Genomic DNA, 12,978 nt, shown 5'->3' with positions numbered 1-12,978 from the left:
GGCTACAACTAATCAAGCCTCCTCACTTGATGGTTGAGAAAAGGAGAAGAGAGAACTTAAGTAACACCCAATGCCACACACAGATCTTGGTAGGGGCACAAACTGAACTGGTCTGTTGTCCTAATTTCCAGTCTAGTAATCTCCCTAGGCGAGGCTCTCGCTTACACTCTGTAAGTGACGGTGCCTCCATGAAAAGGGCTGTCCCAGAAGTTGTTATTTCTAAAGTGACCGAAGGCACAATGGCTTACCTCCTATCTCTTGTAAACACGGAAATGGTGTAGGATCCCAAATGTCTTGAATCTCGGACAATAAATGCACCTTCTTTGGACTGCAAAACAATTCATTCATTGCCCAAGTTTACATTTATTAGGAAGGCAGACAAACCCACATCTCAGTAATGAAAACCAAAGCCATGTTGACTTATTATAAAAGCCTGAGATTGTGTTTAAAAGTACAGGTTTAGAAATAATACCTATAAAATAAAATACATTGAGGACAAGGATTTATTGTATCTATGAGTATCTTCACACTTTGCCCCCAGTTTTCCTAAGCAAAATCCTGCATTTGACAACCTTATGTACCACCATTTAGTTATTTTTGTTACATTGATCAGGATGATAGGTCGAAACAGCTGACGAGTAGGATGAACAGACTGACAGAGTTGTACTTTGGAAGAAAAGAAAGAAAATGACGGGGGGAGGGGTGCGAAGGAGGGAGGGAGAAATGCATCTGAAATTGTTGGGATCGGAGTGGGAAAGGAGACCAGAGTTTGTAATAAGGAAGAAAAGAGAATAAATTTGGGGGAGTCTGGAGAGAGGAGCGAGGAGAGCCATTCTAGTTGCTCTGAGTATGGAAGACACAAAAAGGGATATGGCAAGAGCAAAGAACATTATAATAAGTTTGATGTTAGATTATGAATTGCATCCCCACCGGCATTTATGTAAAATCTCAATAAAGCTGTGAATTGCTTTCAAATATCTTGAATGTTGGGCAGTTTTATTTGATTTTGTGTGTGTGTGTGTGTTTGTTATTTTAAAATGCTTCTGCTTTATTGAGGGTGTTTACACTTGTGGAGAGAAAACTATCTCAGAATCTTGTCAAACGCATGAAAGTTTACACCCGTGAAGTGCTGCCGATAAGTTGTTGGAGAGCTGCACCACCCACAGCATGGCCTGGCCCTCAAGGTGACACAGTCCATAAGGCAGAGTCTCCTCCTCCTCCCAGATGCTTACCAAGAGACAAGCCCCATTTCCTGCTCAAATTGTCAAACCAAAGCACCTCTTATAGCCACTTCACATGATAAAATCTAGCTCTCTCTCCAAGTGAAAGACCTAAATGTGAAAAGCAAGTCTTTAAAAACATTTAAAAGAAAACATACAATTTCTTTATTACTTCAGGAGGGAGATGAATTTCTTATAATAAACAAATAAACAAAAAAAAGCAGAGATCGTAAGAAAAATATTGAGAAATTTGGTATTAATATTTTTAGAAATTCTGCATAAGAAAACAGCATAAAGTTTTTTTAAAAGCCAGAAACCAGGAGAATATCGTTGTAACACATAATTGACAAAAGATTGGTATTCAGAATACATTTTTAAAACACGCATTGGTTTAAAAGACAAATACTACAGGAAAATGAGCAACGACTATGACCCGGCATGGAACAGCACAGGAAGCCCACTGGCCCACGGACACATGAAAAGTTACTCCATAGAGATGTTTGTCAAAGAAATGCACATTTCAAAATACATAGGGAAGTTCTTACTCAATGCCAGGCAGATGCCAAATGTTGGCAAGAATGTAGGAAACTGGTTTTCTCATTCCCTGGAAGAGTTCCAACTAGTACAAGTACTTTGAATCATGATTTGATAATATCTAGTATTGTTAAATGTGCACATACCCCTGACCAGACCATTCCATTTCTGGGTATAATTGAAAGAAACCCCTTGCCTTTGCATATCAAATGAAACATACACGGATGTTCTCTGCAGCACTGTTTGTGATAGTAGGAAATTAGAAATAATTTGAATGTTTATCACTAGTGAAATGGATATGTTTGGGTATCCTATATAATAAAAGCCTAATATGCAAATTGACCAAACGGCAGAACGACCAGTGGAACGACTGGCAGAACGACTGGTCGCTATGATGCACACTGACCACCAGGGGGCAGATGCTCAACGCCGGAGCTGCCCCCAGCCCGCAGACCCCAGGCCAGCCAAGGCAGGTGCCTGCGGGGCCCCCCCCCACCCCGATCACCCCGCCGGTCACCCCACAGATTGGCCCTGATCACCAGCCAGGCCTAGGGACCCTACCCGTGCACGAATTTCATGCACCGGGCCTCTAGTACTCATATAATGAAATAGTAGACAGTAGTTAAAGGAATGTGTTTGATCTATCTGCACCCTTTTGAATAAAATTGAAAATATAATGCTTAATTTAAAAAATCAACACATATGGCCTCCTTTATGTTAAACGTTAAAACACATAAAATAACACTACAGTTTGCTTATTGTACAATCTATGATAAAAATGTAAACATAGGGACAAAATGGGAAATGTTCTTCTACTGTGATTGCCTCTGGGGAGTAGGGGAGTACAAAAAAGATGAGAGGATAGGCTAAATGTTTTATTTCATTAGGAAATGTCATGGCCAAATGTGACTGCATGCTGTGATATCTAGGCTGTGTGGGGGTTGTCACATAATTCCCTGTCCTAGTCTCTGTGGGGAGGTCAGACCCTCACCCTGTCAGGCTTCCTCTCAGATGCAGAACCACTCACGCTGAACCTGCACAGCCACGTTCCCTGTGATCAACTGGCTCACTGTGGATCTACTTCTGGACTTCCCTCCTCCGGTTCTGCTTGCCTCTCATCCACTTTCTTTGTTCTTTCTGGACCTACTAAGATCACTTTACAGAAAGCCAGGAGGACGCCACCTTTGTGGCACTCTCCATTTCCTCCTAACCAGTGAAGCCAGGCCTGACCTCCAACCTCCATGCCCACCCCCGTGAGGTGAGCTGGGTCTATGTCCCTCATGCTCTCTCTGCCTGTCCCCCAGCTGTTACCTGGACCCTCCCTGTGTCCTGAGCCATTCCTGGCATTGGGTTTTTAGTTACAGAACTGATTCTTTCTCACTTACATTTCTAGATTTCCTCAACATCCGACAGCAGTGTGTAATGACACAAATACCTTGCACCTACTTTCTAGTTTTGACTCCACGTGTACCCACAGTTAATGTTTACTGTCAGTTGGAAATTTAAACTCTATGCAGTTTTGTTTTGTTTTGTTTTGACCTAAATGATCAGTTTTGACCAAGCTTGATATTTTGGCTACCTTACTCTTCCCTTTGTTCCCAAAGATCAAAGAAGGTGCAGCACCATGTATTTTTTTATATTTGTGTTTTTAATGAGCCTAAGCTAAGCTCATGAGGCTAGGGTGTATATTTGATTAGCACTGAGACAAAGGTGTTTGGGCCATTCAAATATAGATTGTATGGCAGAATGCACTTTGAAGTAGATGAAGGAGTTGTAGAATGTTGGTGTTGAAATCATTTCAGAAAAAATGTTCCTGAAGTTATGATGAAAATCAATAAAAAACATAATCTGATACAAGGACAACTAGTTTACAACATCAAAAATAATGTGTAGAGAAAAAAATGTATATAGAGATGAAATTATAATACTTTAAAACTAAAAAGAACAGGAAGCAATAAAACTTTTTAGTTGGGTAAGGTCTTTCTTTACAATGCAGTCCTCATGGAAATTTTGAAAATATTCAGATTTATTCAGGAATAAATTGAATTACCTCTTGTCTCAAAAGACGTTCTGCCTGATTTCTGGTAATGTTTCTATGGTACCACCTGTAAAAGCAATAAAAATAATTTTTAAATTGTATATTTCTTTTTTTTTCCAGAAAAAAGAAAACACCCTGTTCCATTTCTCTGTCTTAAAACTTACTCCAGAACTGATTTTTAGAATATAGAGTGGTTTTTTAAGTTCACATAAACAATAATGTACTATTATGGGCCAGTTAATTTAGTTTAGTGGAGTTTTATTAGTTGCAAATTTATTCTATTATCTCAATTCAACTTTCTGACACACACTTAGTATATAATTTTGAACAATTTAACCTCCTAAAAATTTCCATGAAAGATATGTGGTTAAGAAGATATCTTCACCCTGACCAGTGTGGCTGGGTTGGTTGGAGTGTTGTGCCATACACCGAAAGGTCATGGGTTTGATTCCCATTCAGGTCACATACCCAGGTTGTGGGTTTGATCCCCAGTCAGGGTACAGGGAGCAACTGATCAATGTCTCTCTGTTTCTCTCTCTTTCCCTTCCTCTCTCTCTAAAATCAATAAAAATATATCCTCTGGTGAGAATTTTAAAAACAAAAAAAGAAGTCATCATCTTCAGTAAACACTTCATTGAGTTTTGGTAGACAAACTAAAAAAATACGTGTTTCTTCTCAGAAAATTCTTATTTGCATGTTTTTGTATGTGCTATGTTACCTTTCCAAAATTAAAACCCATTCTAACTTACGTGACTTTCCCAAGTATGTTACTTTGCAGTGAAGTGAGCAGTTTAGTGAATGGAACAATCTATATAACCCTGCTCCACACCCCTCTCCAGCTCCATCTTTCCTCATTCTCTGCTCGCTCACTGAGCTTTGCCACTTGGGATTCTTCCCTTCCTCAAATTCACCAAGCCCTTTTCTGCCCCTATCTTTCTATTACCTCTCTGCATGAAACATCTTATCTAATAAAAGAGTGATATGCAAATTGACTGTCACTCCAAGACACAAGATGGCCGCCCCCATGTGGCCAAAGATGGCTGACCCCATGTGGACACAAATGGCCACCACAAGATGGCTGGCAGGGGAGGGAAGTTGGGGGAGACCAGGCCAGCAAGGGAGGGCAGTTGGGGGGGACCAGGCCTTCAGTGGAGGGCAGTTGTGGGTGATCAGGCCAGCAGGGAGGGTAGTTAAGGGTGACCGGGCCGGCCGGGGAGGGCAGTTAGGGGCAATCGGGCCAGCCTGGGAGCAGTTAGGCGTCGATCAGGCTGGCAGGGGAGTGGTTAGGGGGTGATCAGGCTGGCAGGCAGAAGCGGTTAGGGGCAATCAGGCAGAGGCAGGTGAGCGGTTGGGAGCCAGCAGTCCTGGATTGTGAGAGGGATGTCCAACTACCCGTTTAGGCCCGATCCCACCTAAACTGGTGGTTGGACATCCCTCAAGGGGTCCCAGATTGGAGAGGGTGCAGGCTGGGCTGAGGGACACCACCCCCCCATGCACGAATTTCGTGCACTGGGCCTCTAGTGTCACTATAAGACTTTAGAACAGCGACTTTCAGCCTTTTTCATTTCATGGCACACAAAAACTAATTACAAAAATTCTGCAGCACACCAAAATATGTATTATATATTTTGCCGATCTGACAGAAAAAAAATATGTAAAATTTTGATTCATTCACACTGAATGACTATTATTATGTTGGTTGTTGTCATTTTTTTTTTTTTTTTTTTTTTTTTTTACAATCTAAAGGAAAGAAGGTCAGTGCCCCCTGACTAAATAGTCAGTTATTGCATGTTTTAAAAATTCTTGCAGCACACCGGTTTAAAGTCGCTGCTTTAGAATACAAGAAGTGCACACAGTTGTCATAATTAAATAATATTATAACTTAAATATGAAGTTTCGTATGACAAAACCTCGTCAGTAAGCAAACATGATACAAGAAAGAAAAAAAAGGAAACAGAACCAAAAAGAGAAAAAGAAAAATGGAAAAACTTACATTTCAAAACAAGATTTTTAAAAGCAGCTAATTCAATATTACCAGAAATACTATTTTTAAGGGCAGTGGAAGGAAGAATGAACATATAGCCCTGCACTGAGTCACAATGGGTGGAGGGGAGGCAGATGGTAGCTAAATGAAACTCATACCTGACTTTGCAGATGGAATTGATCTTATTACATGGACTTCCCCTAACCTCTAGCAGTAGAAAGCTGCCACTAAATTAGGATGGTCAGGTATGAAAAATACTAATGTCCTTAAAAGGAAAATGAGCCTTTAAAAAGATGAACTATATATAGTAGGGATGATTCTAGATAAAATAACATGACTATTTATCACTCTTGGGAATAGGAGTGATTGTGATGTCCAACTGTGAATATCATTTAGTACTTTTTAATGAATATTCATATTGTGAAGGGGATTTCAAGGTGAATCTGAGACCTCCTGTTGTAGAGATAAAGACATGGGGAGTCAGCTTCAAGGGGCCCCCACTGGCTAAGTTGTGAAACATGGGTGTAAAAGGAGAATAACAATTATAGCTCAATAAAATATGTTGAATCTGTGAAAAATAAAGACTGCATAATGGTACTTCAAATAAGAAAAAGTTAAGATAAATTGCATTTTTTCTAAATGTTTTTCACCGGCCATCATATAGGTGTTCATTTTGTTGCTTTGTATTTATTTATTATAGTGATAAATAATATAAATAAATAGGTTATTTTGTTTAAATGTAAATTAAAAATATGTGTGTATGTCATTAGAAGGACTTCAAAGTTGTAATTAAAGAACCAGATAGAAGTATAGGAAGAATTTAGGATTCTTTAAAATAATGCAGGATTCCACAGGCAATAATGAGATTGGATGACTATAACTTAGGAGGTTGGGCACGTATTGCAGAATTAAATCAGATGGTAAAAGTTAGAAGAGTTGTGCGTGTTTTTTAAATTGGTAAGGCTGTAACTCGTACCTAGACAACACTAATTGTAAAACTGATACCAAGGACGTGGGCCTGGGACTTGGGACAGGGCTTCTATTGACATATTTTAAAAATCCAGCATATCCAACTCTGGTTGAGTATAAACATCTTGTGTATATGGAAGCCTCAGGTCCCACATCCCTGTCTTAGATTTCTGATCAATGAGTAATAGTATTGTACTCTTAAGTTTTCAACCTAGAAACCTTCTTCAATCTGAGAAGGTAAATCTGCTTCTCTTAGTAAGTGACTTCCTAACCCTGAGAAGGTTAAGCAGTCAGTGCAGAGATCATGAGATAAATCAGACTCATATAAAGTTCAGGACAATCCATGTTTGATATTTAAAATGTCTATAGTTTTAAAAGAATCTGGCATATTGGGATTTACCTCTGGTTTAAAATTTATAATTAATCTTGACTTGGCATTTGAAGTTCAAGGGAATTTGACTCATTTTTAAAATATTTGCATGGTTAAGAGGACTTGATTTAGATCTACCTAGGATTAGATGAGATTCACATGTGTTTAATTTATTAGATTTACCACTTAAGTTTAATTTATTAGATGTCCAGGATTATGGAAAGACTTGCAAAGGGCTATGGCAGTTGCAGATTTGTCCTGTCTGGCATGTGAAGAACTAAAAAAAGAAAACTGAATGTATTCAGTTTATTAATTCAGTTAAATGTTTCAGGAAATTTAATTAGCTGAACTTATAAATAGGACTGATTGTTGAAGGACATTTAATATGATGAGTTTGAAATAAGGTAATTGTTCCTATTTTTTCATATTTATAAAGAGTATATCAAGATTTACAAGTTAAATTTGAAGGCTTACTGAAAACTAGTTTTTTACATTGTATTGTTGATAATTGATATTATTTTAAAACCAGAGCAGCCATAAACATTTCTACATATAAAGGCTCCCCTGAGATGTCAGAGCTCACATTGACACAGCATTCCCTCCCCTGAGTACCCCCTACCACCTTTAGCCTCAGGTGACTTCTTCAGAAAGGTCTTCCCCAACCAACATCTAAATTATACCTCCTTCCCCATTGTTTTCTAAATTATAGCTAAATTATACCTCCTTCCCCATTGCTTTCTCCCAGTGTCCCACACTGTTTCTTCCCAACACTACAATTTAAAGTTACATATTTATCTGTGAATTTGGAGATGTTTAATGTCTATTTCCCCATGAAGCTGTAAGTCTCATGAAGCTGGGACTGCTTCTGGGTGTTCCGTGTTGCATCTCCAGTGTCTGAAAAAGCTAACACCTGGTAATGCGTAAGTGTACAATAAATAAAGATCGAACAAATAAAGTGATTCAGGGGACTGAAGTAACTATGACATGTATGATGAATGACATGTAGTATGCCTGCAATACTGGGCAAGGTGGTTCAAACTGTAAATGCCTTTCTAGTTATTTTCACGGTTCAAGGAAATACTGATAATTGCTAGAAATTATTGAACATTTACTCTGTACTGTATGAGACAGGTATTATTGTCCCCAGTTTTCAGATCACTCGGATGTTTGGAGACATTAGGCAAGTGCCTGCAGCCAAAGCACTAATCAGTGGTGATATGAGGATTTGCACCCAGATTTTCCCCAGTTTCTATGTCCACACTTCAGTACTTTGACCTAGGGCAGTAATTCTGTACAGCCATTAGAACAGCGCTTGGCACAGAGTAAATGGCTGATCACTTTTAGTGATTATTACATCTATATCCTAACAAACCTTTTTTTTTTTTTAAGAAATAGCAATAAAACTAAAAAGCAGTCTTCCCATAATTGGAGTTATTAAAGAAAATAACTTTTAAAGACACATAAATCAAGGCCCAAGGAAATGAAATTGTTATTCTAACCTCAGAGTAGTTTTATTCAAATGATCCAATACCTATAATATAAACAAGTTGTTGAACTGGTCTAAACAGGGGCAGCAATGAGCAAATTCATTGAAAATGAAATAAAGGAAAGGAAGATTGCTGGTAAATGATTTTCTATTCACTAATCCCCAGACACAGGTACCTTTACACATGTCTCCTTTAACTCCTGGAAAAACAAAATTGGGATTCTAATATGGAAAAAAAAGTCTTTTTTTTTTTTTTCTTAGCAGATTTTCGAACAAAACTTCCCTGACCTGGCTTTCAAAGAGACCTGTTTGTGACTCACAGATACAGAGAACAATTTGATATTTGCCAGATGGGAGGGGGATTGAGGTAAAGGGATGAAGAAGTACAAACTGGTAGTTACGGAATAGTCATGGGAATGTAAAGTACAGCATAGGGAATATAGTCAATAATATTGTAATAACTATGTGTGGTGTCAGATGGGTACTAGATTTATCAGGGTGATCACTTTGTAAGTTATATAAATGTCTAAACACTGAGTGTACACCAGAAACTAATATAACAATGTACATCAACTGTAATTGAAAAAAATATATATTAAAGAGAAAAAAGCAAGAGGATACACAAAAAGAGAGAGAGAGAGACTTGTTTGTGTTGGTCAGCTTTAGTGGAGATAGTGGTGACCCTCCTATGGCCCATCCTTGAGTAACTGTAGACAGTTGTGGAAATGTTTTCCAGGGAAGGTGGGTTCAGCCACCGAAGGGCTTTGTTTGACCGAGTGAAGACTGGAATTTCAGAGCAAAGCTAAATGACGCAGGTCAAGAGAGGGGAGTGAAGGAGAGGAGAGAGAAGAGACCCTCTAATGGGGCCAAGGAGAGTGACTTGGGAGAGAGATCTAGCTTGAGACATAGCTAATAGAGAAGTCTAGTAAGGTTAGGTGTGTGTCATGTATCCTGTGGTCATCTGTCACCTGTTTCTCCCCTCCAATAAAGTGTATGTTATTCACCAATTCTTTAAAAACGGGATTTGTTTTAGGGAAGGGATATGCTGAGTCTGGCCTCAAGGCAGACCAAGGGGTTCTCTCATTCAATTTGTATTTGCTGCCTGGTTCTCAGAGAAGCACCTGTCTTAATGTCTCCACTCATTACCTACTGCCACCTGCTGGAAACATATGTTAATTGCAAAACAAGTATCTAAGTGGGGGGCGTGCACTCAAGAGCTCAAATTGAACCTGAAGTTATAAAATATTAGGATCACTCCCAGCTTCCTACTCTCTACGTGTAAATTAATCTCTCAACCATAGATTCTGATCTGCAGAATGAAGGTCTAAACAAGTGATTGCTAAGATCACCTCTATCTTCCAAATCCATATAACAAAAATAGATTTCTAAGCAGGACTCCAGCAAACATGTCAAGAGTTCTTCCAAACTACACTGGCCCCATTCTCATCTGCAACTATTTCTAAAACATTTCAAAACATGAACCAAAATAGAGTAATCCTATCTAATAAAAGGGTAATATGCAAATTAACCATCACTCCATCACAAAGGTGGTGGTCCTCTCAGCCCTGCCGGAGTCCCCCAGTCCCGGGGGGGGGGGGGGGGGCGGGCAGCCGCTGAGAGCAGGCAGCGTGAGCAGCCTGGCAGAATGCTTGCTTCGTCGCCGTGGTGATGAGGCAAGTGTTTCACCCCGGCCACTGAGGACCTCTGGGCAGTGGGCACGGAGCAACCGGGGGGCGGAAGGGAAGGGGGACGCTTGTGTCGTTGCCCTGGCAATGAGGCAAGGGTTCTGTGCCCAGCCGCGGATGGGCCTCTGGGCTGCAAGAGCTTCTGGGCAGCGGGCATGGAGCAGCCAGGCCCCACAGAGAGCTACTGGTGCACGGATTCGTGCGCAGGGCTACTAGTGTGTCTATAAATTAAGTCCAATTTGCCACTCATTGAAAATTTAATGTCCTTTTAAAAATAATTTTCCATTTAGGACACATAGTAAAACAAGTGCAAGGCGAGTGTTTGGTTTCATGCTGTCACTGTCAAAACAAAAAAGATGGCTACACAAACTGAAACAAATATAAGTTTAAGAAAAAGAAGTTTCTGAATCAACCATTATAAGGATCAAAGACCTCTTGAGCTAGAGCTGCCGAACGTGTTACTTTCTTTTCCTTTTTCAGACCAAAAACAGTATTTGAGCTTTTAACCTGACAAAACGTAGCTGATTTTCATAGATTAACCACAGAGCGTATTTTGGAAGACACTTACTCATAAATTTCTAAATTGGTTAGTTTGTTTTCAGCCACGTAGTTGCTTGGAATAAAGCCTTCATTCCTATAACAAAAGACAAAGCAAAAATAAAAATTTTGCCAACTTTATAGCATTATAATGGCAACAATTCTTATAAATGTCAAGGCTGTAGGGGAAGTCAAGTTCATTTTACTGATGAAGTTGTTAATAGAGGAAAACAGGTTTTTCACTTCCACATTTAACTAAAATCTCAATATAATAAATAGTAAGATCCTGACTTACAATGTGAGTAGTTTAAAGGTGTCTTATGACACCAGACTCTTTTTAGAGAGGAAACGGGGCACTTACATGACCCCTGGGATGGCATAGTGACCAGGTTAACCACGGCGCAATTACAAAGACACTGTTTGCTGCAGAGCATTCGATAGAGTAGATATTCTAGTTTAGCCACGTCCCTATTCAGCAACGTGATGAAGAAACACTTGAATGTGCCGTTTTTGCACAAGGAGGGGCATTTCTCTAAGACAGACACTAAGCAGAGAAATTGCTGGGACACTACGCATGTGCGTCTTTCAGTAGATACAGCAAATTGTCTAGAAGGGACATACACCCATTTACCCACTCTTCAGCAGGGTGAGGAATTCCCTTTTCCTACACCTACACCTTCAAATTACATTTGAAATTACAAAAAGATCCCCAAGACATATTATTGGAAATAAAAGCAACTTGTAGGACAAGTGTGGTAAGGTTTAGATAAATTAAATCTGCAAACAATACCATATATTTCAATATGTGCATGATAGTGCATGGAAAATGATTTACTAAATGAATAACGGTGCTTATTTTTGAGAAAGAGACTGGGTTTGGAGGTGTGGCAAAGCAGAATTTTGGCATTGTTTTTCATGTTTCATATTATAAAGAACTATATGCACTTATTAACTTCAAAGTTAAATATTAATTGTTTGGTTGGTTGTTTTCGTCTGAATCATGCCAACAGGCCACCTGCAGTCGCTATTTCCACAGTCCTATACCTACTGATAACTCTCTTCCCACTGAAACATCTCTATCACGTGTTGAGTCTAAACTAAGATTTGGAAAGACAGTCAAATAATCAGGAAAGTATAAAGGAAGAGGGCATGTGATATAAATACTTCTGATATTTATATACTTATAATCTTCAAATCTTGACAAAGATCAGAAATCAATACCGGCATCCTCTCCCAGAGAGCCCAGACACTCCTCAGAATCCTTCTCTAGCCAGGACTTCAGTCAGGCATTAGCCATCTATTGCAACTGACACAGTGAAGTCTGTTTGCATCCCGGGTCTTTTTCCCCTTGCTGCTTAATTCAGCACCTACTTCCAAAGCTAGTCATTGTAGAAATTTCTATAAGGAAGAGCCTGTTTCTGTTCCTACCTTAAAGCTTAACGGGAAAAATCAAAACAAAAAAACACATCAAATTCCCAGAGAAAGTATAAATCGGAATAGGAACCTATTGGAATTAATATTCCCATTTTATAAATAAAGACATAAAAACTCATTAAAAATAGAACTAGCTTGTGATCCAGCAATTCTATTTCTGGGCATTTATCTGAAAAAAAACAAACAAACAAACAAACAAAAACGCTAATGTGGACCCCAATTTTCATTGCAGCATTTTTTTCAATAGCCAGGACATGGAACCAACCTAAGTATCCATCAATGCAAGAATGGATAAAGAAAATGTGAGATGATAGATAGATAGATAGATAGATAGATAGATAGGAAGGAATATTATTTGGCCATAATAAATAATTAAATCTTGCGATTTGCAACAATGTAGATGGAACTTTAGGGCATTATGCTAAGTGAAATAAGTCAGAGAAAAAGATAAATACTGTATGATCTCACTTATAGGTGGAATATAAAAGATTTTTTACATTAAAAATTGAAAGCTCATAGATAAAGAGAACAGCTTGGTGGTTGCCAGAGATGAGGGAGTGCCGTGGGGTTCGAAACAATTGGTGAAGAAGATCAAAAGATATAAATTTCCAGTGATAAAATAAATGTTCTAGGGATGTAATGGATAGCATAGTGACTATAGTTAATAATACTGTATTGCATATTTGAAAGTTGCTAAGAGACTAAACATTAAAAGTTCTCA

General features: G+C 38.9%; 1 protein-coding gene across 1 annotated transcript in view; it reads right to left on the bottom strand.

Moving 5' to 3' along the window:
* TXK (TXK tyrosine kinase) overlaps positions 1-12,978 on the bottom strand; it is a gene marked incomplete at both ends in the record, with an annotated part of 68,119 nt that overhangs the window by 29,756 nt on the left and 25,385 nt on the right. The window contains 3 exons of the mRNA XM_080666945.1: positions 249-328; positions 3,805-3,859; positions 10,855-10,920. Of these exons, the coding sequence (XP_080523071.1) occupies positions 249-328; positions 3,805-3,859; positions 10,855-10,920 (201 nt within the window). The remainder of the gene's footprint in view (positions 1-248; positions 329-3,804; positions 3,860-10,854; positions 10,921-12,978) is intronic.

Source organism: Plecotus auritus (assembly GCF_963455305.1).
Source record: "Plecotus auritus genome assembly, chromosome: 1".
In the NCBI taxonomy this organism is placed as follows: Eukaryota; Metazoa; Chordata; class Mammalia; order Chiroptera; family Vespertilionidae; genus Plecotus; species Plecotus auritus.
Note: the sequence above shows the minus strand (reverse complement) of the source record. Positions and strands in the feature narration are given on the sequence as shown.